The sequence below is a fragment of the Megalobrama amblycephala genome, linkage group LG18 (assembly GCF_018812025.1).
Source record: "Megalobrama amblycephala isolate DHTTF-2021 linkage group LG18, ASM1881202v1, whole genome shotgun sequence".
Classification (NCBI taxonomy): Eukaryota; Metazoa; Chordata; class Actinopteri; order Cypriniformes; family Xenocyprididae; genus Megalobrama; species Megalobrama amblycephala.
Genome location: NC_063061.1, coordinates 17,320,259 through 17,347,815, shown reverse-complemented (window position 1 = coordinate 17,347,815; position 27,557 = coordinate 17,320,259). Strand labels below are relative to the sequence as shown.

The following is a 27,557-nucleotide window of genomic DNA, read 5'->3' as shown; positions in this document are numbered from 1 at the left end:
TATAAATGTTTCTTGAGCAGCAAATCAGCATATTAGAATAATTTTTGAAGGATCATGTGACTGAAGACTGGAGTAATGATGCTGAAAATTCATCTTTGACCTCACAAGAATAAATCACATCTTAAAACATATTCAAATAGAAAACTGTTATTTTAAATTGTAGTGTCACAAAACATTTATTTTGATCAAATGCAATCTTGGTCAGGATAAGAGACTTACACTGACCCCAAACCTTTAAACAGTAATGCATTTAAAGCTGTGCCTTGTAAGACAATTCCTTTTTTGGGGCCAGTGTGTGTATATATATATATACACTATAAATTACTATTCAATTATTTGTTTGAGGTCTAAAAGCCTACATGATAAAATGTTGGTAATGCGTATATGTAACTAAATATTTTTGTGGAGACAATGTTACATTTTTTTCAGTATTCTTTGATGGACAGAAAGTCGAAAGAACAGCATTTATTTGGAATATGTAAATATATTTGTGTGTAACAATGCAAATGTTTTACTGTCACTTTTTCAATCAATTTAATTATACGTTGCTGATTTCCGAAAAAAAATAAATAAATTACTGACCCTAAACTTTTGAACAGCATTGCAGAACAAGTGAAACAAACTTTCAAATGATAAAACAATAGTTATATTATTCTAAATTATTAGTATTCAGACACTTTCTGCCTATAAATTTTCAGTGGAACATGTTCATAGATAATGTGATGAGCTAAACCTGTGTGAAACGGAGTTCACTAAAAGTTACTTTTGAGAAAAGCTAAACACACTAGCATCATTTGTTTTCAGATGCGACTTGGGTTGATATTTTGTTTTCAAATGTAACCCTAAACCTAACATTAAGACATTTCAAGTGTGACAAATGTGTCCAAATACTTTCTGAGGCCACTGTAACATAACACATTTTATTATCTTAAAACACTAAAAAATGATTTCAACTAGGTTTATGGTTCACACAAGCTAGTTGTTTTGAACTAATCTTGGAAAAATGTATTGCTGTGTTTAAGGGCTACTAGTTGAGGGTTCAAATTCTTGAGAACCAAAACCAGTGTCCTGGGAATCATCGCTGCCAGTTGGAGATGAGACTTGGTTTCCACTGAAAGTGAAATTCGTCTCTTTTAGGATTTTCTTCTCTAGCTTTTCCTCTATCCTCTTTGCTAAAAAACTCACTAGGTTTGTCTGACTCAGATCAAACTTAATGTCCTCATTTATATCTTCTATCATTCCATTATTTTCCTCAACTTCTCCATTTTCCTCTGTCTCCGCTTCATTTAGATCTGATCCACCTGTTGCCTCATCTGTATTCAATTCCTCTCTATTATCTTCGGCTGTCTCTGATATCACCTCATCTTCTCTTTTTCCACTGGCTTCACTCTCAATGTCTGAATTGGACTCTATATCTATGACTGTCTCACTTGTATTCTCTGTATCTGTATTCTTTTCAGCGCCCTCCTCCTCCTCCTCCTCCTTCTCCTCCATGCTAATCTCAATGACATCATCAATTCCTGTCTCATTTCCTCCCTCCTCTGTCCCATTCATGTCATCCACAGCATTATCTATTTCTCCCTCACTGCTTTGCTCTTCATTTGACTTCCTGTCTGCCTCCGTGTCAGTGGTCGTTGACTCCTGCACGTCTACAGTCTCTTCTTCCTTCTCTTCTACAGTCTCCGCTGGTTCTTCATGGTGTACGGGCTCATGAAATGGAGCAGTCTTTCTCTCGTTGTTGTTGAAGCCCTTGAAGTTGTTTTTGGCTCCGAGGATGTACTTTCCCAAGAAAGAAGAGCCTCCTGATGGGTCTGCTATGGTGTTGTCTGAGTAGTCAAACATGGTCGTGTGAATCTGCTTCATTTCAGCGTGTAGCTGGCCGATCACTTTACTCAGCTCTGTGATCCTGTTCCCAACGTCTGCAGGAAAGACATTCCAGATCATTTCAGCATTTTCACTGCATGTGAAAACTACAATATGTGTATAGATATATGTTTCGCTATATAAATGCAAATATTTCATAGAAATTATATGAAACAGTGTTTCTTAACCGGGAGGCCTCAGCAAACTTCCAAGGGGGCCTCAAGATTACTTACAATAAGACAAAACGAGCATTAAAATAGGACAAAATCTAAAAATCAAGATATTTCTTATTTTCAGGCTATACATTTTTTCTTTTTCTTTGAAGAACCAGAATTCCCCCAGTCTTGAAAAAATAAATATATGAGGAAACCTGGTGTTAAAAGTGTGTTTTCTAGACCCAGGAAAAGCCATTAAATTAATAAAAATTCCATGGGCATTTTTATGAAGAATATTCACTTTTGTAATTAAAGGATTAGTTCACTTTTAAATAAACTTTTCCTGATAATTTACTCACCCCCATGTCATCCAAGATGTTCATGTCTTTCTTTCTTCAGTCGAAAAGAAATTAAGGTTTTGATGAAAACATTCCAGGATTATACTCCTTATAGTGGACTTCATTGATCAGTCATTTTCGAAAAAAATACAACCGTTGCTTTATAAACACAAAATATCGCCTTGATCGTAATTCCTCGTTTCCGCATTCTTCAAAACACTTACGCTGAATGTCCTATTCTACTTACGGAAAAAAATGAAACTGGCGCCGCGTTCGTTCCGTAAGTAGAATAGGACATTCAGCGTAAGTGTTTTGAAGAATGCGGAAACGGGAAGTATGTTCAAGGCGATATTTTGTGTTTATAAAGCAACGGTTGTATTTTTTTCGAAAATGACCGATCATTTCGCTAGATAAGACCCTCATTACTCATCTGGTATCGTTTAAAGCCCTTTGAAGCTGCAATGAAACTGTAATTTTGACCTTCAACTTGTTGGTAGCTATTGAAATCCACTACATAGAGAAAAGTCCTGGAATGTTTTCCTCAAAAACCTTCATTTCTTTTTGACTGACGAAAGAAAGACATGAACATCTTGGATGACATGGGGGTGAGTAAATTGTCAGGAAAATTTTATTTAAAAGTGAACTAATCCTTTAAGCCAAGCTCTAAGACAGCTCCTCACAATACATTTTCATATGTTAACATTAACATAAATAATGAACTGCACTTCTACAGCATTTATTAATCTTTGTTAATGTTAATTTGAGTATTTACTAATACTAATGGTTTCTCTAGATAAGACCCTTAATCCTCGTCTGGGATTGTGTAGAACGCTTTGAAGCTGCACTGAAACTGTAATTTTGACCTTCAACCGTTCTGAGGCCATTGAAGTCCACTATAAAGAGAATAATCCTGGAATGTTTTCATCAAAAACCTTAATTTCTTTTCGACTGAAGAAAGAAAGACATGAACATCTCGGATGACATTGGGGGTGAGTTAATTATCATGAAATTTTCATTCAGAAGTGAACTAATCCTTTAATACTCAAAATGGTGGCCGTTTCAGCAGTAAATTAGTTAATTAATTAACCTTAAGATATTATTGTTGTTGTCCGATGGCTCCGTGAGGCCTCCATAGGGAGCAATGACACTTCCTCTCTCAAGAACCATTAATGTACTAAAAACATATTTAAATCAGTTCATGTGAGTACAGTGGTTCAATATTAATATTATAAAGCAACGAGAATATTTTTGGTGCGCCAAAAAAACACAAAATAATGACTTATTTAGTGATGGCCGATTTCAAAACACTACTTCAGGAAGCTTCGTAGCGTTATGAATCTTTTGTGTCGAATCAGGGATTCGGATCGCGTGTCAAACCGCCAAACTGCTGAAATCACGTGACTTTGGTGCTCCGAACCGCTGATTCAACACAAAAGATTCATTACGCTCTGAAACTTCCTGAAGCAGTGTTTTGAAATCGGCCATCACTATATCGTTATTTTTATTTTTTTTTTTTTTTTGGCACACCAAAAATATTCTCGTCACTTTATAATATTAATATTAAACCACTGTACTCACATGAACTGATTTAAATATGTTTTTAGTACATTAATGGATCTTGAGAGAGGAAATGTCATTGCTGTCAATGGAGGCCTCACGGAGCCATCGGATTTCAACAAAAATATCTTAATTTGTGTTCCGAAGATTAACGAAGGTCTTACGGGTGTGGAACGGCATGAGGGTGAGTAATAAATGACAGAATTTTCATTTTTGGGTGAACTAAACCTTTGTTTAGTTTGCATGTCATGTGCAGGGCTCTGTTACCATAGAAACACATAATTCTGAGGGTACTTGTACACGACAACGATGTACTAAAAACTGAAAAGTTTAAAGTTTTTCCTTTGCATTTTTGCATACAGATGATCCGACATTGTCAAAACAAAAAAATCTATATTATACTGCCAGGCCAGTAGATGGCGATGGCACTTTGTAAAGAAACACAGCCTATAGACTGAACACATAATGACTTGCATGGCCTTGTTGACATGAATTATTGATATTAAGAGAAGCTGGTACATTTAAAATGTCTGCTAAAAGTACATTTTGACAGCTTTTACAAGTACACAAGCACAGAGATGACCTCACAACTAACAGACTAAACTAATCAAATCCAATGGATGGGGTCTATAACAAACCATGATAAACAGATAGCCATACCGAAACACCTTGTCAGCCATACCTTTGCGTTTGGCCTCTTCAAACTCTCTCCTGGCAGATTCGATATAGCGCTGAACCAGAGCACGAATGACCTGCTGTCTGTAGGGAATCCGGTTCTCCCCTGAGCCCTTGTCATCCTTCAGTGTCGCATTTCAAACAAAGCAAAAGGAAGCAAGGGTTTTGTCCAACAAGCTACACAGTAATTTATTTTCTAATCTTGAAAGACTGAAAAGTGTACCATAGATGTGAGTGGAGGATAGTCTGGAGCAGAGTTACAGTTGAAGCAGCAGCAGCAGATCCGTCTGACGATTCCTCTTAAATATAAAGGGGGGAAAAACTGTTAGAATTAAAATGAATATCCCTTTTACAATTTGTTTAAAATAAACACTTAAAAAAGTGCCACTTTTATGTCCTAGTCCTCCATCAAATGACTCCATCCAATGAGAAAATAAGCAACCTTAAAAGATAGAAAAAGGCCTTTGGAGAGGGGATGATGTTGAAGGGGACAGGCATAGTCAGTCCTTCTCTGAAGTAACTCAGGTAGAGCTTTGAACGGGCGAATTTCCACTCTACATCAGCATCATCCTACAGGGATGAACAGTTTAAGTCAAACACCAAGCCTATATTTCTACTGTACACATGTTACATCAGGCTCAGTTCCTCCAGCTTACCTCAATTTTCTGAAAAGAGTTGGTGATCATGGCAATGAGCATGTTTAGAAGTACAATGACAATGATCAGTGTGTAGATGCCATAAAGGATTCTTCCAACAAACTCGGCCAAAACAAACTCAGGCATGTCCACATAGGTCTGGTCGGCCATACCAAACATTGTCCAGAAGAGGAAGCTGAAGGTTTCATTTAATCTGTAAATGTAAGCAGATGTGGCGTTGTTCCATTATGAAGATTGTCTCAAATTCAGCTCATTGATTAGATTTCTGAAGCTTCTCAGAACTTTAAGCTCAATCAAGGTTCTCTCAAGTTAAGAACAAACATTCTTCCTGTAACCGTCGTTCAGTTATCTGTATTTAACAATGTTCTCAAAATCTTTTATACATAATTCATGGAACCTTCTTTTTTTTCTGAAACATTTTAGTTGGACGTTTTTGAAATAAAAGTAACATTTCCTTAATGTTCGCACAATGTTAGCTGGGAAATACCTTCCGAGATTAGGGGAGATCATAAATGGGACATAGACATTGTTGATGCCACACAGGAAGGCGGTTCCAATGATCACCAAAATGAACATAAATCTGAAGAGAAAAAGAAGCATCTTGAACAAAGAGCATCAGAATGTGCTTCTCAAGATAGTGTTAATCTTTATAATTGACACGACTGGATCTTGTCGCAGTTGAATACCTCATCATGTCGTCAATCATCTTTCCAATGGAGATCTGCAGGGTACCTAGAGACTCGTGTGCTGGCAGGATGTAGGCCAAGCGAGTGAAACTCAGCATGCTGGTCACTGCAAACAGCACCTCAGCGATGAACTGGGGATCCTCCTGATGCCACTCATCACGCACTGTAAAGCCAGAAATACGTTACTGTTTTAGGCCAATCAGCTGCCGTATTGCAGGATAAATTGTGAGGCTTGGTGAAGTATATTCTCTCACAAGTGCCGTTAAAGTAGACACACTCATCCTGGTTGTCGGGTAACTGGCAGAGGAAGTGGACCTTGAGCATGATGACCACTCTCAGGGCGAATGAAGCCAGGTACATGCTAAGAACCATCACATCCAGACAGTTCCACCAGTCCAGGAAGTAACTCTTCAAGCCTTCGATCCAAACCTCCTTACACTCGAACCAGAAAAAACCTGTTGTAAATGATTATTAATTACTAAATTATTGTTTTATAATGTTTCATGTGTAATGCTCAAAAAATGCAGACCTGAAGTTATGGCAAAACCTAAACATTAAGACATTAAGAATATTTTTGGTGTGCCAAAAAAAACAAAATAATGACTTATATAGTGATGGCTGATTTCAAAACACTGCTTCAGGAAGCTTCGGAGCGTTATGAATCTTTTGTGTCGAATCATGATTCGGATCACGTGTCAAACTGCTGAAATCACATGACTTTGGTGCTCCGAACCGCTGATTCGACACAAAAGATTCATTACGCTCTGAAGCTTCCTGAAGCAGTGTTTTGAAATCGGCCATCTCTAAATAAGTCGTTATTTTGTTTTTTTGGCGCACCAAAAATATTCTCATCGCTTTATAATATTAAGATAGAACCACTGTACTCACATGAACTGATTTAAATATGTTTTTAGTACATTAATGGATCTTGAGAGAGGAAATGTCATTGCTGGCGATGCAGGCCTCACGGAGCCATCGGATTTCAACAAAAATATCTTAATTTGTGTTCTGAAGATTGATGAAGGTCTTACAACATGAGGGTGAGTAATAAATGACAGAATTTTAATTTTTGGGTGAACTAACCCTTTAAGTAACTATTCGTTACCTCGTTTTACTAAATCGTGGCCACATTGTAATAATTTGTTCCCTTGTTTCAATAAAATTAATATATATATATTGTTTGCATGTCATGTGCAGGGCTCTGTTACCATAGAAACAGATAATTCTGAGGGTACTTGTACACGACAACGATGTACTAAAAACTGAAAAGTTTAAAGTTTTTCCTTTGCATTTTTGCATACAGATGATCCGACATTGTCAAAACAAAAAAATCTATATTATACTGCCAGGCCAGACCTGAAGTTACGGCAATATGAATGCAGAACTGTATTTACAAGTGAGTGTACACATCTTCATCAAAATGTTTTTCAAATATTCGTTTTGTATTATTTTTTATTTTTTTTGCAAATATGAATTGTTCATTCATATAATTATTTTTTGGGGGAGTCACACCACATGACAATTTACAACTTGAACTAACCTTGGCTTAAAGGGTTAGTTCACCCAAAAATGAAAATTCTGTCATTTATTACTCACCCTCATGTTGTTCCACACCTGTAAGACCTTTGTTCATCTTCGGAACACAAATTAAGATCTTTTTGATGAAGTCTGAGAGGTTTCTGTTCCTCCATAGAGATCAAACACAACTACCATTAAAAGGTCCAGAAAGGTAGTAAAGACATCATTAAAGTACTCCTTGTGACTCCAGTGACTTAAAGGGATAGTTCACCCAAAAATGAAAATTTGATGTTTATCTGCTTACCCCCAGCGCATCCAAGATGTAGGTGTCTTCGTTTCTTCAGTAGAACACAAATTATGATTTTTAACTCCAACCGCTGCCATCTGTCAGTGGTATAATGCAAGTCAGCGGGAACTTGGACTATAAGAGTAAATAAAACACGACAGACAAATCCAAATTAAACCCTGCGGCTCGTGACGACACATTGATGTCCTTAGACACGAAACGATCGGTTTGTACGAGAAACCGAACAGCATTTATATCATTTTTTACCTCTAATACACCACTATGTCCAACTGCATTCATCACTTGATTCGTGATGTCTGATCGCGCTCTGACAGCTGCAGTGATGTCTCGCGCATATGCTTCAATGAGAGCGAGACATCACTGCCGTTGTCAGAGCGCGATCAGACCTCACAAATCGAGTGATGAATGCAGTTGGACATAATGGTGTAGTAGAGGTAAAAAATGATATAAATACTGTTCGGTTTCTCGCACAAACCGATCGTTTCGTGTCTTAAGACATCAATGTGTCGTCACGAGCCAAAGGGTTTAATTTGGATTTGTCTGTCGTGTTTTATTTACTCTTATAGTCCAAGTTCCCGCTGACTTGCATTATACCACTGACAGATGGCAACGGTTGCAGTTAAAAATCATCATTTGTGTTCTACTGAACAAACAAAGACACCTACATCTTGGATGCTCTGGGGGTAAGCAGATAAACATCACATTTTCATTTTTGGGTGAACTATCCCTTTAAACTCAATTTTATGAAGTGACGTGAGTGCTTTGTTTCACAAAAAAAAAAAATACACGTGTTACGTGTTCACGCAACGTTAGCTCATGCACATGCGTGAGAGTTCAAGAGAGCATGTGTGTTGTGTTCACGCGAGAGCTAACCTCATTACCTGAACTATTTAAGAGACCATTTCACACACACACTTTGCGAAGTCTTGTTTTTGCCCTGGCTAACATTTCTGAGCGTTCTATTTTCTCTTGGATTACTGTGTTTGACTTTGGACTGTTTTCTCACGTGTGGATTATTGCTGCCTACCCCTGACCCTTTGCATTGTTTCATGGACTATTGTTTACTGCCTCGACCCCACGCCTGCCTTACTTCTCTGATTACTGTCTTATCTCCATTACCCTGTCTGCTGTTCATCGACCCTGTTTGTACGACTACGATTGTTATTAATAAAAGCTGCAAATGGATCCTCATTCTGTCGACCCCTCATTACACATACGTCCACACTAACTAGAATCAAGGTTCAAGACTGACTTTCTTCAAAGTCTCATACACAAGCAAGCAGAGCTGAAATGTAAAGAGCATTTAACGTTTTTTTTTGTGCAAACAAAGCATTCACGTCGCTTGACGCACGAGTTTGAACACAACACGCATGCGTCGTGAAGCTCTCGTGAATGCGTGTTGCATATCAATAATTTGTTAAAGTGGTAAATTATGGGGGATTTTTTTGCGCAAACAAAGCACTTGCATCGCTTCATAAAATTGAGGTTAAACCATTGGAGTCACATGGAGTACTTTAATGATGTTTTTTTCCCTACCTTTCTGGACCTTGATGTGGTAGTTGTGTTGGATCTCTATGAGGGATCAGAAACCTCTCAGACAGTAATAAATGACAGAATTTTCATTTTTGTGTGAACTAACCCTTGAAGTTTGTTCTAGCTCATTAAGCAGGTTCGGTTGAGCTTCTGTTTATTTCTCTGATCAATGTTTATATATGAATAAAATCCTAACATCGTGTCTACACCGGACGCAAGCAGCGTGACGCAACGCATCACAAGACAGTAGAACCCATTAAAATCAGTGATATTGTCTACACTGGATGCGATGCGACAAATTCCCAAAAGGAAACGGATTTTTTGACCTTGACAGTAGTCATTTTCTTTTATGATTTTTGCATGTTTCTGCATGTTGGTTGGACCATGACTTTGATTTGAAGGACAAAAGTTAACAAATATTAATAAGCAGCATTTTGCTTAGAAATACAGTTAAAATAAAATATGCCAAACTATACAATACATTAAATGGTTTAATTATTTTTTTTAGGCTTCTTTCATTATAATGTCAGGACAGTTGTCTCACTCTGACATTTTTTAACTTTATGCAAATGTTTGTATTTTTTGCGCAGTCTGATATACTTAACTTGGAGTGTACACTAACATTTATTTTATGCTATTAAAGGTTTAGGTTTAGTTCACCCAAAAATGAAAATTCTGTCATTTATCACTCACCCTCATGCCGTTCCACATCCGTAAAACCTTTGTTAATCTTTGGAACACAAATTAAGATATTTTAGTTGAAATCCGATGGCTCAGTGAGGCCTCCATAGGGAGCAATGACACTTCCTCTCTCAAGATCCATAAAGGTACTAAAAACATATTTAAATCGGTTCATGTGAGTACAGTGGTTCAATATTAATATTATAAAGCAACGAGAATATTTTTGGTGCGCCAAAAAACCCAAAATAACGACTTATTTAGTGATGGCCGATTTCAAAACACTGCTTCAGGAAGATTCGGAGCACAAATGAATCAGTGCGTCGAATCATGATTCAGATTGCGTGTCAAACTGCCAACGGCTGAAATCACGTGACTTTGGCGCTCCGAACAGCAGATTCGACACACTGATTCATCTGTGCTCCGAAGCTTCCTGAAGCAGTGTTTTGAAATCGGCCATCACTAAATAAGTCGTTATTTTGCTTTTTTTTGGCGCACCAAAAATATTCTCGTTGCTTTATAATATTAATATTGAACCACTGTACTCACATGAACCGATTTAAATATGTTTTTAGTACCTTTATGGATCTTGAGAGAGGAAATGTCATTGCTCCCTATGGAGGCCTCACGGAGCCATCGGATTTCAACAAAAATATCTTAATTTGTGTTCTGAAGATGAACGAAGGTCTTACGGGTGTAGAACGGCATGAGGGTAAGTAATAAATGACAGAATTTTCATTTTTGGGTGAACTAACCCTTTAAGGTATATTAATTTTTTTTTATTAACTTTTTGAGTTTACTTTATTGGATGTAATGGTAAAAGATATATTATGTAAACAGAATCAGGTGTGCTACTGTCTGTTACAACATTGATGATGATGTGAATCAAAAATGTCTTGTCTTTGTATTTTGGCCTCTAAATAAAGTATGTTTTGCAAGAAATTTTCTAATATTATGTGGTGCAGACGTTCAACAGCCTTTCAGCTGGTTTCACTGTTTTTTTAATACAGAAATTTGAAATATGATCATATACTGATCATCATATGTATACATTGCATTTTGTATTTTTGAATACATTTTGAATAAATGTATTTGTAACCATTTCATGCGCTCGAAAATGAAGATCTTGCAGCAAAATGAATCTAGAACTGTATTCCAATCAATTTCTCATAACCATTTTTCAAGAAATGAGGTTCCTGGGACCTACCAACCACCCAGACCATGTGGAAGGAGCTGTGCAGGATGGTGTGCTGACGAGAGGCAAAGCTGTCCCGATACACCTCCATAGCAATGGATTCCCCCAATAGCGTGATCAGGAACCACATATATGAAGCCGAATGGAGGAGGAATTTAATCACTGGGATCTTTAGAATCTTCCCCAACTGAGATAAAAAAAAAAACATAAGATCACAAGTAGAAAAACCCATTAGAATAGTCCTTGATGGACTGGCCATCTGTCCAGGGTGTTGAGATGCTGGGATAGATTCAGGCATCCCAGCGACCCTATATAGATGAAAGTCTGTTACACTGTATAAACAAACCTGTAGCATCTATTAAATAAAACTGACTATTCAGGTAACAATTTGCCATTTGTTTGTTTGGATAGATTTTATCCCATGTGTTGATGTGTTCATGTGTAGACTACCTAAATTTAACAGCTATGACACACTAAAAGAAATTAGGTTAAATCTAACTAACATTTGTCAATACATTACACATCTAATTACTTAATATAAGTGAGTAATATAAACTCCTGATTGTTATTGCACATTTAAAATAGATTTTGTACCTAGCATAACAAACATTTGCAATCAACATGTACAGCTATTACTCACTGAGTGGAGCAAGATATGCTATTAATTCCTGTAGCCACTGACAACCAAACCTCACGCTCTTATTCTTCAGCACAACGGTAACCACAAAAACCAACACAACAGAAACTCTTTTAAGTGTCACTGAACATATTAAGCAATAACAGGTCTTTCACACATAAAATAACATTCAACATTTCGTGACCTTTCTGATTGAGCATTGTTACAAAGCATGCTGGAAACTAAAAATCCACTGCCCAGTTTCAGTTAATGCTACAAAAATGATTAGGTAGTAACTTAAATTTTGCATATTTAAGTAGATTTAAGTAGAAACATAAAATAAATTAATGCATTAACTCATTTTAAGGTAACAGTTCATTTTGATTGTCCCTTTTAGACATTCTGTAACACTGCACCTACATGTCAACTAACTCTCATTAGAGTATTAGATGATTATTAGTAGACTGTCTGCTCAATATCTTTATTTTGATGGTCCCCAAAACACATAAAATAACTGACTAAATAACTTTGCAAGTACATGTCAACTTATTCTACTAACCTTAAAGGTGCTCTAGATTCAAAAATTGAATTTACCTCGGCATAGTTGAATAACAAGAGTTCAGTACATGGAAATGACATACAGTGAGTCTCAAACTCCATTGTTTCCTCCTTCTTATATAAATCTCATTTGTTTAAAAGACCTCCAAAGAACAGGAGAATCTCAACATAACACTGACTGTTACGTAACAGTCGGGATCATTAATATGTACGCCCCAAACATTTGCATATGCCAGCTCATGATCAAGGCATTACACAAGGGCAGCCAGTATTAACGTCTGGATCTGTGCACAGCCGAATCATCAGACTAGGTAAGCAAGCAAGGACAACAGCGAAAAATGGCAGATGGAGCGATAATAACTGACATGATCCATGATATCATGATATTTTTATTGGTGTTTGTAAATTGTCTTTCTAAATGTTTCGTTAGCATGTTGCTAATGTACTGTTAAATGTGGTTACCATCGTTTCTTACTGTATTCACGGAGACAAGACTGTCGTTATTTTCATCTTTTAAACACTTGCAGTCTGTATAATTCATAAACACAACTTCATTCTTTATAAATCTCTCCAACAGTGTGTAATGTTAACTTTAGCCATGGAGCGCAATCAAACTCATTCAGAATCAAATGTAAACATCCAAATAAATACTATACTTACGGGATTAGACATGTTGCATGACGAACACTTTGTAAAGATCCATTTTGAGGGTTATATTAGCTGTGTGAACTTTTTTTATGTTGTTTAAGGCAAGCGCGAGCTCTTGGGGCGTGGAGCACGAGAATTAAAGGGCCGCACACCCTGAATCGGCGCATTTATAATGATGCCCCAAAATAGGCAGTTAAAAAAATTAATAAAAAACAAATATGGGGTATTTTGCGCTGAAACTTCACAGACACATTCAGGGGACACCTTAGACTTATATTACATATTTTAAAAACATGTTCTTCGGCACCTTTAACACTTTTTTCAGGTATACTTTAGTTTAGGATCCAATTCTAACTATTAACTAACTCTTAACTATGACTTTTGCCTCAATAATCTCCTAATTACTGCTTATTAATAGTTAGTAAGGTAGTTGTTAAATTTAGGTATTGGGTACAGGATTAAGGGATGTAGAAAATGGTCATGGAGAATATGTGCTTCATAACTACTAATAAACAGCCAATTTCCTAGTAATATGCATGCTAATAAGCAACTAGTGAGAATTGGACCCTAAACCAGGGGTTTAGGCAAGTTCGGTCCTAGTGAGCTGCTGTCCTGCAGAATTTTGCTCCAAACCTAATTAAACACACCTGAACGAGCTAATGTCTTACTAAGGCTATAGGCAGGTGGGATTTTTTTTCAGGGTTGGAGCCAAACTCTGCATGACAGCGGCTCACTAGGACCGAACTTACCTACCCGTGCCCTAAACTAAAGTGTTACCCTTTATTCTAGCCCTACATCTACTGGTCTACTAATACTCAACTAATGGTCTAAGTAAGCAATAAGGTACGAGAGGCTGTGCTGCATCGTGAACAAGTGCCTGCAACCCCTTCAGCCCTGACTTATTCATGATACACTCACACTAGCCTCGAGTAGCTTATTTCTTATGGTTAAATATGTATCAATGCAACTTTCATGAAGTAAAATCACTAAAAGCCTTCCTTCCGCTGGGAAAAATAGTCCCTGACCATGAACAGCAACAGAAGTTACATTATTACGCCATTAGATGGCGGCAAAGACTGTGCTTATGAGTGTGTCAGTCAGTAGCAAAGACTTTTACATTGAAAAGACTGAATTGTTGTGAACACGGAACAAGACGCAACTGATAAATGCTTTGACTAGCGCTGTCAGTCACGGGAAAACCCCTTTACTGTTAAAAGGACAAGATATTGCAGCGGACATTTAAATAGATTTTTTATTATGAACATAGGACTGACCTGAAGGAAAATGCTAAATCTGAATGCAGGTAATAAACTCACTCACTCGGGTGTTGTGTAGTGATACATAGAACTGACCAATCAGATTCAAGGACAGGAACTAACCATTTTATAATGAGAGTTAGTTGACATGTAGGTGCAATGTTACTTATAGACAGCATAATACCTAAAGGGGATCATCAAAATAACTGATCCATTGTAATAAAGTTATTTGAACAAGCAGCAAAAATAATTTTTTAATATTTTCATATATTTGGCAAACCTTTGACTTTGGTGCGAGCCAGTAGATAAGGCAAAGGATAGGCATGGTCAAGAAGATCCCCAAAGACACAAGAATCTTCCATGCCGTTCTGCTGCCCCTCCAACCTGAAAGGCTCCCACACCAGATGGAGGAGAGCACCTGCTGGCAGATCGGGTGGGCTACAAACTGCGGTACAAAAAGAAGCCAATGGTTAGCCAAATGCATACATAAATAAAAATGCAGCTTTTTCTTGTTCTGAGGTGTTAAAGCTTTGGGTCCTACTTGTTTTTGATTGTAGTTGACGGCAAGCCTTAAGCGAGCAAGGTTTGGAATGCCCTCCTCAAACGCCTGCTGGTCCAGCTCATCCTCGCTGCCCTCATCCAGATTCCCACAGCTGTTCAGGATGGTGGTGACCTCGCTTTGGTTCCGGCACATTCCAAGCAGCTCCACAGCAAACTCCTGACACACCTGCTCAAGGCTAAGATACTGAGGCTGTATGAAGCAAAGGAGACCAAAAATATGCCATTGTTATCATGCCGAAGTTTGGGTCAATGAAATATAAGAGAATGACCACTATAAAAAAAATGAAATTCTTGACACAGGTACTAAGTTCTTAGAAATGTGTTCTTTGTATTTATGTTGGTTTCATATGGTTTTGGAAAACATTTACATCATTTTCAAGAAAACTTTAAATGTAATAACTTTAAAAATGTCATGTGGTGCAACCATCAAATAACAAGTATTTTAATTTTAATAAAATCATTATTTTCAAAAAAACAAAAATTCAAATACATTTTTAAAGTTAATTTTGTTTTTTACAAATGAATTATTAACATTATTACGTTTTTTGGGAGTTACACCAAATGACATTTTACATTCTGAATGAACTTTTAAAAAAATCAAATGATTTGATATTTTAAGAGACTTTAACAAAGTCATGAGGGTCTACAGGAGTCTCTTTATGATTATCATATTTTATGCTTTTTTCCCTGCACTTTTCTGCATGTTAGTTAGACCACATGACTTTTGATTTGATTCAATACAAAAATTTTTTCAGCAGCTTTGTTAAAAATTCTTTTTCTTTATTCATTTTTTTACTTTATTCTACTTAAAAAATATCAAAACTAATTTTAATACAGACAATTAAATCATGCTCATATGCTGATCATCAAATTGCATTTTTTATGTATTTTTGAGTGAATTAATATAAATGAGTGTCACATCATTGATCAGTTTATGGAATGTTTTATATAATATCTTCTAATACATTTATTTTGTAAAAATTATCCATGAAGGATTTAGCCACTACTATGAAAAATATCTAGAGGCCTCCTAGAGAAAGAAGAGCCCTGCTTTACTCAACCTTAAACTCAGGTTCCTTCTTAGACAGCTTGCGGAGATCCCGGCTGAGTCGAAAGGCACTGAGCATGGCATCTTCTGCGGTGATGGACAGGTAAGCACGGCTGGCAATACCTCGGTAGGTGTTGATACGGGACAACGAGAACTTGAGCAAATCGTATTGCCGTCCGTTTGTGCACTCCAGACATGCGCATGAGATTTTATGAGGCCAAGGAATTTCGTGACCTTTCTGATTGAGCATTGTTACAATTTCATATAGATCCTTCTGACAGGCCAGTGTCAATGGTGTCACTCCAGGTGCAAACTGGGAATCATCAATGGAGTGGTCAAAAATGGCCATAGAGAAAGAGCGCACATCCATCTTGTTTCCCTTCTCTAGATCCAGCCGGTCCAGGAGGCGCTTGACCACACGAGGCTGGTTGGTGTCCACTGCCACCAGAAGAGCTTCGTGAATCTGCCGGAAGTCAAACTTGACCCCTTGGAGAAGGGTGTCCATGGTGTCCTCATTGCCCAGTCGGATGGACAAGTTCAGCGATTCTCTCCATTGCCTGTCCTCAGAGTCATCCAGCTGACGGATGATACCGTCACCTGTCTTCAGCAATGAAGAAACCATGTTTATGTTCCCCTCTCGGATGGCGCCGAGGAGCTCCGGAGGGAAGCGAAACTTTTTGTTCACAATCTCGCGCCATTGTTCAGGCTATTCAAAGGGAAGATAAAAATCATTTTAATACATACAGTAACAACACAAAACTATCCGTCAAACTGAAATACGAGGTTCTGTTTCACAGAGGGCTAGACGTCTGTCTGTTCTTCTAGCATTTCACTGCTTTAAACACTGTCATTTTAATTTTCTAAAAACTAAAGTATTACTATGCAATGTCACACATTATATGTTCATTTAAAAAATTAAGATAACAAATGTCCAAGTGTCCATACTAAAAATGTGGGATTCAACATCAAGTTTTAGGACTTCTAATAGTAGTTCACTTCTCAACTGGGGGGCAAAACCAACTAGGGGGACTCAAAATTCTTCCAAGGGGCAACAAGATGCTTTAAATTGATTTAAAACAAGACAAAATAAGACACACTCTAAAAAGTAATTCAGGGGACATGTTACCACAAGTTACCACAACTCAAATTTCTGCATTAATTGGCATTTATTTGAAAAGTTAGGTTGTAGTAACTTAATGAAATTGTCTTGATAACTTCAGAAATTAGGCAGTGGATTTCTAGTTCCCAGCATGCTTTGTAAAGGACTGGATGAGAATACGTGTTGAAATTAAGTCTTAATTTGTTTTTAGTGAAGGGAAAGACCTGTTAGTGTTTAATGCTGTTATGTTTGACATTTAAAAGAGTTTCTGTAATGTTGAAGTTTTTGTGGTTACCATTGTTCTGAAGAGTAGATACAGTACAGTCCAAAAGTTTGGAACCACTAAGATTTTTAATGTTTTTAAAAGAAGTTTCGTCTGCTCACCAAGGCTACATTTATTTAATTAAAAATACAGTAAAAAACAGTAATATTGTGAAATATTATTACAATTTAAAATAACTGTTTTCTATTTGAATATATTTCACAAAGTAATTTATTCCTGTGATGGCAAAGCTGAATTTTCAACATCGTTACTCCAGTCTTCAGTGTCACATGATCCTTCAGAAATCATTCTAATATGCTGATTTGCTGCTCAATAAACATTTATGATTATTTTCAATTATTGTTGAAAACAGTTGTGTACTTTTTTTTTCAGGATTCCTTGATGAATAGAAAGTTCAAAAGAACAGCATTTATCTGAAATACAAAGCTTCTGTAGCATTATACACTACCGTTCAAAAGTTTGGGGTCAGTAAGAATTTTTTTTTTTTTTTTTTTTAAAGAAATTAAAGAAATGAATACTTTTATTCAGCAAGGATGCATTAAATCAATCAAAAGTGGCAGTAAAGACATTTATAATGTTACAAAAGATTAGATTTCAGATAAACACTGTTCTTTTGAACTTTCTATTCATCAAATAATCCTGAAAAAAAATATTGTACACAAATATTTTGTGTACAAATTGTGTACAATATTAAATGTTTCTTGAGCAGCAAATCAGCATATTAGAATGATTTCTGAAGGATCATGTGACACTGAAGACTGGAGAAATGATGCTGAAAATTCAGCTTTGCATCACAGGAATAAATTACTTTGTGAAATATATTCAAATAGAAAACAGTTATTTTAAATTGTAATAATATTTCACAATATTACTGTTTTTACTGTATTTTTAATTAAATAAATGTAGCCTTGGTGAGCAGACGAAACTTCTTTTAAAAACATTAAAAATCTTAGTGGTTCCAAACTTTTGGACTGTACTGTACATGAAGGTAAACACTATATTGGCTCTATAAGCAATGACTGCGCTAACGATATCTTACTTGTTCATTAAATATACATGTTAAATAAGTTATGTTAACATGTGCTATGATAGCTGTTGATTTGAACTGAAATAGATAAAAATTAATTGGTTCCAGGGCTACAACTCTGGTAGTTGGAGCAACTTAATTTTTTTGAGTTATCAACTTAAAAAATTTGTTTATGCTACAAATTGAGTTCCTCTAACTCAATGTAGCTTGTTAGTTGAACATAAATTCAAGTTGTCATAACTCAAAAAAAAAAAAGCAAATTGTTGTGTTAATTTTTTTGTTTTTGAGCCAACACATTTGTAGATAAAAATCAAGATGCTAACTGACATTTCTTATTTTAATTCGTTCCTTCAACAACTGGCATTTTAATTTAATCAACATGATTCTCATGATCTTGAAAATTTTAAAATTGATTATTTTCTAGACCTGGAAAAGTCTAGAAAATGATGACTAGAAATGTCATGTATATTCACTGGCAATAAAAATGTGTAAACCTTGAAAACATTCAGTTACTGAAACATCTAGAATTGAATTATATTAATTATTATTAATTATTAGTTTCTGTAAAAAAAAAAAAAAAATAGAAAACAAGCAGCTTCTTTGTCAATAAAGCAAAAATACTAGAGATATCTTGGGGGTTCTTCAAATATTGTCTTTGACAATGGGAGGCCTTAGAGAGAAAAAGGTTAAGAATCACTGTTTTAGGATTTAGGACTTTTCACTCTATGCTGATAATTGAATTTGCAAAAGAATGGAATAATTTTAATAAATTAGAAAAAATGCAAAATAGTATTTCTATTAGTATCTTTCCACACAAACTCATTCAAACTGGGGAAAAATCAACAAATCACAATGTGCTGAGCTGCAAAAGAACAGTCAGGAAAAATGTTAGAAACAAAATGAGCAGATTGCTACATAACCTAAACTTCCTTATCATAGATATCATTTCACTTTCACTCATGCTTACACAATAAATTAACAAAATAAAATGCATATTTCTTACCGTGAGGTTTTCCATCTTCAGACACACCTGAGAAATAAATATTACAGTGGGCTTGTATCAATGGATGTCTCACATGTCCACTGTATGCCAAAAAAGCAAACAAAGAAGCTCCAAAAGCCAGTCAGTACCGCTGTTTTATGAGGCTCTAATCCTGATCTGAAGAGAGTGATTAAGACACTAATCATGAGAGTCCACTGGTTTGCCACCACTGAGGAGTCAACACACGGCTGAATGATTTCATTCTGAACAAACCAAATAACAGGTACAATTCCCCGAAGGACACGGCCAATTAAAAACGCAACCGTAACACTATGTTGCATCCCATTAGAGCTCACTAAGGACTTCTGAATTTCCACTCCCCCATCAGTGCACTTCCTCCTTTCAACACCTCTGTAAACATCAGGGCTCAACAATAAGGATGGCCCCATGACACAGGGTCAGTGTGAGAGCGTTTCAGGCCAACTGTTTGAAAATTAATTAGATAAATTACTGTAAAATAATTCTTTCTTTTCTTTTATTATAAAGTAAGTGATGCACTACCAATTAAATGTTTGGGGTCAGTAAGGGGTTTTTTTGGGGGGGGGGGGGTAACACTTTACAATAAGGTTCATTAGTTAACATGAACTAATAATGAACTACAGCATTTATTAATCTTTGTTAATATTCATTTCAACATTTACTAATACATTATTAAAATCAAGAGTTGTATTTGTTAACATTATTTTCTTGAGCAGCAGTTCAGCATATTAGAATGATCATGTGACACTGAAGACTGGAGTAATGATGCTGAAAATTCATCTGAAAATAATAAATAAATAACATAAATTCTATTAATATTTATTAATATTAATATTCCTTCTTTTTTGACTGTATTTTGATCAAATAAATGCAGCCTTGATGAGCATAAGCACACTTCTTTCAAAAATTAAAACATCTTACCGACCACAAGCTTTTCAACAGTAGAGTATGAATATTTATATATCATTTTTAATCCAAAAAATGTATTTATTTTGTTGTAGAGAAAGTGAGAAAAATGTATTATTAGAATGGTTTCATTTGACATTCTAATTGATACCACAAAGAGAGTGAATGGCAGATACGACAACAAACATTTTACAGTCCAAACATGTTTGCCAGTCAAATGCCCCCATGACATACAGTATAAACATAATGACCATTGTTATAATTGTCTCCATAAAAATAAAAATAGTCTTTTTAGGGAAGAATGCATATTTTCCAAAATTCATAAGCCAGTAGGGCACACAATGTTTACTGGCAAGGCCAGAAAAACCAAGAGAATACCTGATTTCTATTTGCATGTTGCTATTTTGAAAAGGTTTCCTCAGACCACAATGCTCTTCTCTCAGTTCAGCCACACAGTGCTTGGCTCGACTGTGTCACCACAGTTGCTGGCGTGCTGCTGGATACAGTCTGGGGGGAATCGGAAGGAGCAAAGAGGACATGGAACCATATGCTCATCTGTGCCAGAGCCAAAAACATAAGAGCTGTGCCGTGAGCTCATGACCTCTGTTTCTCTGACTCCCATGAGCTCCGCTGGATCACAATCCAGGCAGGTGGAAGCATGGAACGGCAGGTAATCAGGACTGAAGGATTCTACAAGGACAAAAAGCAAAAGAAAGAAGAGGAGCTTGTGAGAAGTAAATTATGAGCCAAAATGGACGGCAGATCGATTCACTTGCAAAATTCCTTTCCAAAGGTGCATGTACACAATCACGTCACCTCCACAAAGAGGACATCTGGTCTCAGGTGAGCTCTGTGGAGCCTGGTGGGCAGATTCCTGTGTGTCCAATGGGCTCTGAGTGTGTCTGCTGACACTTTTGGGTGGGCTTGTTGAGGTGGGTTCATGTGCGGATGCTGCAGGTCTGGATCTCTTCAGTGGAGTGCCACGGTTTATGAGGCTCTGCCTGAATAACCACCATCAAAAACAGAATATATGGGTCTACAAATTATAAACAGATTGAAGAATATATTCAACAGGATTCAGAGAGTTTGGGACCACTAATGAAAAGTGTAGCATTTTTCTAATTTAAGAAAATTTCCTTACAAATTAATATTATATAATCAGCATAACAATATGATTGAAACTACCTTTATGTATTTTGCTTTAATGACAGTTGCATTAGAGATGCGTAACCTCCATAAATTTGTGTAAAACCTGACGTTCTCCATCATGATAAATATAATACACAATACATATGAAACATAATAAAAATTTAAAGGTGCCCTAAAATTAAAAATTGAATTTATATTGGCATAGTTAAATAACAAGAGTTCAGTACATGGAAATGACATTGTTTCCTCCTTCTTATATAAATCTCATTTGTTTAAAAGACCTCCGAAGAACAGGCGAATCTCAACATAACACCGACTGTTACGTAACAGTCGGGATCATTAATATGTACACCCCCAATATTTGCATATGCCAGCCCATGTTCAAGGCATTAGACAAGGGCAGCCAGTATTAACGTCTGGATGTGCACAGCTGAATCATCAGACTAGGTAAGCAAGCAAGGACAACAGCGAAAAATGGCAGATGGAGAAATAATAACTGACATGATCCATGATTACATGATATTTTTAGTGATATTTGTAAATTGTCTTTCTAAATGTTTCGTTAGCATTTTGCTAATGTACTGTTAAATGTGGTTAAAGTTACCATCGTTTCTTACTGTATTCACGGAGACAAGAGCATCGCTATTTTCATTTTTAAACACTTGCAGTCTGTATAATGCACAAACACAACTTCATTCTTTATAAATCTCTCCAACAGTGTAGCATTAGCCGTTAGCCACGGAGCAAAACCTCAAACTCATTCAGAATCAAATGTAAACATCCAAATAAATACAATACTCACATAATCCGACGCATGCATGCAGTATGCATGACGAACACTTTGTAAAGATCCATTTTGAGGGTTATATTAGCTGTGTAAACTTTGTTTATGCACTGTTTAAGGCAAGCGCGAGCTCCGGGGGCGGAGAGTGCAAGCATTTAAAGGGGCCGCAGCATGAATCGGCGCATTTCTAATTATGCCCCAAAATAGGCTGTTACAAAAATGAATTAAAAAAAATCTATGGGGTATTTTGAGCTGCAACTTCACAGACACATTCAGGGGACACCTTAGACTTATATTATATCTTGTAAAAAAACGTTCGATGGCACCTTTAACAAATGTTTTGTTTTTTATAATCCTAACTGTGAAAACTAGTGAAATATTACAATTTAAAATAACTGTTTTCTATTTTAATATATTTTAAAATGAAATTTATTCCTGATTTTTCAGCATCATTACTCCAGTCTTCAGTGTCACATGATCCTTCAGAAATCATTCTAATATGCTGAAACATTTATTATTATTATCAATGGAACTTTTCCAAATCCGTGGAACTTTTTTTTTTCTCTTGATGATTCTTTGATGAATAGAATGTTCAAAAGAACAACATTTATTCAAAATCGAAATCTTTAGCAACATTATAAATGTCTTTAATGTCACTTTTGATCATTTTAATGCATCTGTGCTGAATAAAACTAAAAATAAAAAAACTGTAAAAGTCAAAATGTGCTTTTTTTGGTATTCTGAATCGAAAAAAAAAACTGTACAAACCCCAATTTGTTTGTCCTTCATATCTAACCGGGGCTGCGTTTGACCAGCTAAGTTGATCGTAGAGACCATTGGTGGCTTAAACTTACGGTGCTTTTGGGAAACGCAGCCCAGTAATTTTTCTCAATGCATACCGTGCCTTAGACTTCCTCCTTTGCTCTTGAGGGGTTCTCATTTGGTCACTGGAAGTCCTAAATTCACCTGAGTGTAGAAACAACATTTATTTGATCCACTGAAAGCATTCTTTATTTTTGCTTTGTCTGCATGGTGACCAAATAATAACTTGCCTGGTGGGGTTTTTATATTATCGCCTCGCTGAGGTGTTGTGCTGGATGTGGTACTGCACGGGGATGTTGACAAAGACCGTCTGTTAGAGTGGGCGGCTATGACCATGCGCTCTGCCCGACTCAAACTCCCAGCATTCCTTTGGGCATCTGAGGAGTCATCCCTGTCAGAGAGAGTACAGAGTGCCTTCTGACTACCGTGAAAATACACATTTAGTTTTGAAATGAAGTGTACGACACTTAATTCACACACCCTGTGATTCGACCAAAAAACGTGTTTTGGATAGCTGGGCTGGAAAGCCACTCCATCACGGATGTCATCTTCTCTGGCGTGTGCTGTGAAACACAATTCATAACAATTGAACCCAATTGTAATGGCTGCTGTGCCACTAGATATATGATATAAGAAAATGCACATTTGTTTTAAACACAAGGTGATGAAACCTTTATGAAACCTCTCACCAGATTTTCAACAGCAATATCTTCATGTTGCGCTGAGGCATCTTCAGCCTCGTCTTCCATGGTGCGGATGCGCAGAAAGGACAGACCAAATTGTGACCGTTTGTTGAATGGTTGAGTGCAGGTGACTCGCAGTCTGTCCCAGCTCTCATTTGCTGCCTCAGGGAGAAAATCAGCTGGACATGAAGACATTTAAGACATTATCTTAGTCTTTCAGTGTGAATGAACACAATTAAGTCTTATGCATTTGCATACAGTTCACAGATTTAACCCTCTGGTGGTCTTCAGTCATTTTAGACCAAACAATTTTATGTTTTGAATTTTTTACTTAATCGAAATGGAATGAAACTTGGTGACTTATGTGGTACTTGCTATATGAAAACAAAAAAAAATCATGGACATTGATAGAAAGGGCAAAATAGTCTTACAGGATTAGTTCACTTTAGAATTAAAATTTCCTGATAATTTACTCAGTAAATTACTGGATTTCAATGGAGATCAACGGGTTGAAGGTCCAAATTGCATTTTCAACACAGCTTCAAAGGGCTCTACATGACCCCAGCTGAGGAATAAGGGTCTCATCTAGTTTTTTTTAGAAAATGACTGATGGTTTTGCTAAATAAGACCCTTATTCCTCAACTGGGATTGTGTAGAGCCCTTTGAAACTGCATTGAAACTGCAATTTGGACCTTCAACCCGTTGATCTCCTTTGAAGTCCACTATATGGAGAAAAATCCTGAAATGTTTTTCTCGAACTTTAATTTTCAACCGAAGAAAGAAAGACATAAACATCCTGGATGACATGGGGGTGAGTCAATTATCAGGAAATTTTAATTCTGAAGTGAACTAATCCTTTAAAGTCACCCAGAATTCAAAATTAACCACTTTTTAAAGTAATATTGCAGTATTTATTATAAATGAATTCACTGTGCACATAATTATTTTTTTAAATTCATGTGCCCTCAAAATCTTTAATCAAAATAACTTCCCCTCCTTCTTGCAGATGATTTGTTTACTGGTTCGAGGGCGGGACAACCTGTCACTCACATGACATCACAGCAATAGTAAACCACAACCATCCAATCAATTCCTGATGGACAAAATCAAGTCCCGCCCTACATATTTTTCTTGTTCAAGAAGCCATTTCACTCAAAATCACAAATCATAACTTCCATTTCATGCCAACTATAAAAAAAAGTCACACTTGTGAACTTCATGATCAAAAATGCATTAAAAAATAAATGGGAAATACAAAAATACAGAGCAATTTCTTGGGATACAAACTACAAATCGGCCACAATGAAGTAGTCTCTGATAATGTTTAAATATATATCCAAATGTAAAACCTCATAAAAGTAACTAATTATGTACTAATTAATTAGTCACTCCTTATAAAATGTATTATTACTATTATTATTATTATAAAATACTATTATAATCAACTAAGGGATACATTTCATTTTGATTCCCATCAGATCTTGCATGCTTTGGATTTTAAATACCTTTGCTCTACTTTTAACTGCTGTATTAATTATAAATAATAATAATAAATATTATTGTTGTATTTGTATTATTTTATTTATAGATATAAATGGTGCATAATTTAGAGATGAACATGTACCTAGTACCATAAAATCTGCTGAAAATACAAAATATTAAAGAAAAAATTATGAAAACAAAATATAGTACATTTATTTTTTGTTTTAAAATGTTACGCTTATTGTCTTTGGTCTGTTTTGACCCCTGAGGATCACAAATGTGACCCCTCAGTGAGAAACACCAAAAGGTTGAGGGATTTTTCTCGTTTTACCTTTTTTAAACATGCGCACATTTTGGCGGCCAGTGCCCTGTTTCGAGTCTGCTGGACTCATGAGGGTTGCAGTGGGCAGCAGGGTGACATAGGGATGGTCTAATGACCACGAGGAGCGGCCGACATCAACCTGAATGAATGCAGAGCCACAGTTGCCTTTACAAACGAACAAAAAAAAGGAAGACCATGAACATTAATATGTCAAGAATACATATCAGATTATAGTGTAAGATTTCATGTTAACAAACACACCAACATCAATGAATCCTATAGAAGATACTCGCTCCATCTGTAACTCCACCCTGAGCACTCCACTGCGGTCCTGGATACTGCACAACCACGGCCTGCTGCTGTCACTGCCATCACACAGATTATCCACGCCATTCTTAATATCCTGCAATTCAGTCGTGTAAGAGAGAATGTTATTTGATAACTATCAGTACTCACATTATTACATACTTTATTACATACATAACAATTACTGGTTACACTTTATTTTAAGGTGTCTTTGTTACACAGTAATTACTCAGTAATATTAAGTAACTACATGTACTTACTATAGGGTTATAATTAGGGTTTGGTTAACGGTTAGTTGCATGTAATTAAAGCAAAATTGATCGTTATTACTATAGTAACTACATGTGTAACAATGACACTGTAAAATAAAGTGTTACCCAATTACTTAATAACATGCTAAGCATCTTATAAGCACATTTAGGGAGTTAGAAATGAAATAACTTTGATTCATAATATGTATTTTTTTGTATCTCTGTATTGTCAATGTACAGAGGCGGGGTTAGTTTATATAAAACATTATTTGAATGTGTATAAGAACTCTTCATCATTACGTAATATTGATCATGAAAGTTATTATAAAATGTTAAATATTACAAGTACTTATTAATTGCCGTATACATGCAATATCGACCAGACATTTACCTGTGATGTAAACGAGACGATATGTTTTATTTTGATGGGAGCCATCGCAAAAACAACCATTCAACGTGACAGCGTACGTATTGCGTCATCACGTATTCGTTTTTCCCGCCTGAACTCAAATAACTCCGCCCACTGCGTCGCCTCATCCGGTTCAGACACAACAAATAAGATGATGCCCTCTCGTGGCCTTCATATATAGAGCCTATATTTTTTATCTATTTTCAAAATCATTTTCTGGAAAAAAAATAAAAATAAATAAATAAATATATATATGAGTATAAACTCATAACATATGTCATGTTTGTCCACTTAGGCCTACAGATTCATATTTCCAGTTCTTACTCCATTCCAGTATGTTAAACTCATTGGCTTTGATGCTCAGCTGTTCTGTAAGCTAGTGTACAGAATTCACCCAGTCGGAAAAGCTGAAGACAGCTGCAGACATATATCTGCCCCTTACAAGGGGAGTTATGCTGTGCTTGGTGCACATTAAAAACAGGCTACTTTAAACCCTGGTAGAACAAACCATTAAGTCAGTCTACTAACAATGAGGGGGGGAAATCATTCCTTTTTTTCATGAAGAATTGTTAATGTTAAAAATATGTTCACTATATGATAAAATATCTGCACCTGATCTTACATGTGTATCCCGAGTGAAACCAAAACCTGATGGGTTTAGTTGACCATTGCATTGAGTGGGAAATCAAATAGATAATTTGGACCATTTGCAAATGAGTGCGAAGACTTTCCCTTTTCCAGCTGTTTTCAGCCCCTCCTGTAGAGTATGTGGGTGTGGGGAATCAGGGGGCCGCTGTAACCCAGGGATCGCACTCCAGTAATCAAAACATCTGTCTCCCATCCTTGTCATCTACATACCATCATCCTGCACAAACAGGAAATCCAATAAACACTATACATGCATGAATTTTCCCTCTAGGTTGATTTAGAAAAGTCTTTAAGCACATAAGCTTATTGGAATGGTATAGATTGTCAGTGAACTACATGAACAGAAAAGACAGGAAACAACTGGTAAACAAACCATGAGTCTCTGGTTGGTGAAAGTAGCTTTAAACTCCAGTTACTAAGCTGAAATGCTTGGCAAAATCACTATACTGAAGTTTTTTATTTATATTCCACTGAAATAATTCGCAATGATTTGTACCTAAATTCTTAGAAATAAAAA

The 27,557-nt window shown here is 36.2% G+C and overlaps 2 protein-coding genes across 2 annotated transcripts; both read right to left on the bottom strand.

The window, feature by feature from the left end:
• Positions 1 to 300: 300 nt before the first annotated feature.
• trpc2b (transient receptor potential cation channel subfamily C member 2b) lies at positions 301 to 20,677 on the bottom strand. Its single transcript, XM_048166193.1, has 14 exons — positions 20,563 to 20,677; positions 19,261 to 19,287; positions 15,862 to 16,554; positions 14,781 to 14,990; positions 14,520 to 14,684; positions 11,174 to 11,348; positions 6,185 to 6,385; positions 5,931 to 6,093; positions 5,732 to 5,824; positions 5,245 to 5,437; positions 5,031 to 5,158; positions 4,812 to 4,887; positions 4,596 to 4,710; positions 301 to 1,919 (listed from the first exon to the last, which is right to left on the bottom strand). The coding sequence occupies exons 2-14, from the start codon at positions 19,273 to 19,275 to the stop codon at positions 1,018 to 1,020; spliced, it is 3,129 nt and encodes a 1,042-aa protein (XP_048022150.1). The 5' UTR covers positions 19,276 to 19,287; positions 20,563 to 20,677; the 3' UTR covers positions 301 to 1,017.
• xndc1 (xrcc1 N-terminal domain containing 1) lies at positions 20,624 to 26,493 on the bottom strand. The gene is made up of 9 exons (XM_048166197.1): positions 26,375 to 26,493; positions 25,688 to 25,829; positions 25,436 to 25,591; positions 23,629 to 23,801; positions 23,420 to 23,502; positions 23,170 to 23,330; positions 23,017 to 23,083; positions 21,001 to 21,185; positions 20,624 to 20,874 (listed from the first exon to the last, which is right to left on the bottom strand). Exons 1-9 carry the CDS (start codon positions 26,432 to 26,434, stop codon positions 20,624 to 20,626), a joined length of 1,278 nt encoding a protein of 425 aa, XP_048022154.1. The 5' UTR covers positions 26,435 to 26,493.
• Positions 26,494 to 27,557: the final 1,064 nt, after the last annotated feature.

Coding starts and splice junctions, on each gene's coding strand:
- xndc1 (XM_048166197.1), bottom strand. CDS start 26,434: ATGGTTGTTTTTGCGATGGCTCCCATCAAAATAAAACATATCGTCTCG. Junction 23,084..23,169: donor TAATATAAAAACCCCACCAG/GCAAGTTATTAT, acceptor TTCTACACTCAG/GTGAATTTAGGACTTCCAGT. Junction 20,875..21,000: donor CAGATGTCCTCTTTGTGGAG/GTGACGTGATTG, acceptor TTGTCCTTGTAG/AATCCTTCAGTCCTGATTAC.
- trpc2b (XM_048166193.1), bottom strand. Junction 4,888..5,030: donor GCCTTTTTCTATCTTTTAAG/GTTGCTTATTTT, acceptor TTTATATTTAAG/AGGAATCGTCAGACGGATCT. Junction 1,920..4,595: donor TGAAGAGGCCAAACGCAAAG/GTATGGCTGACA, acceptor TCTTTCCTGCAG/ACGTTGGGAACAGGATCACA.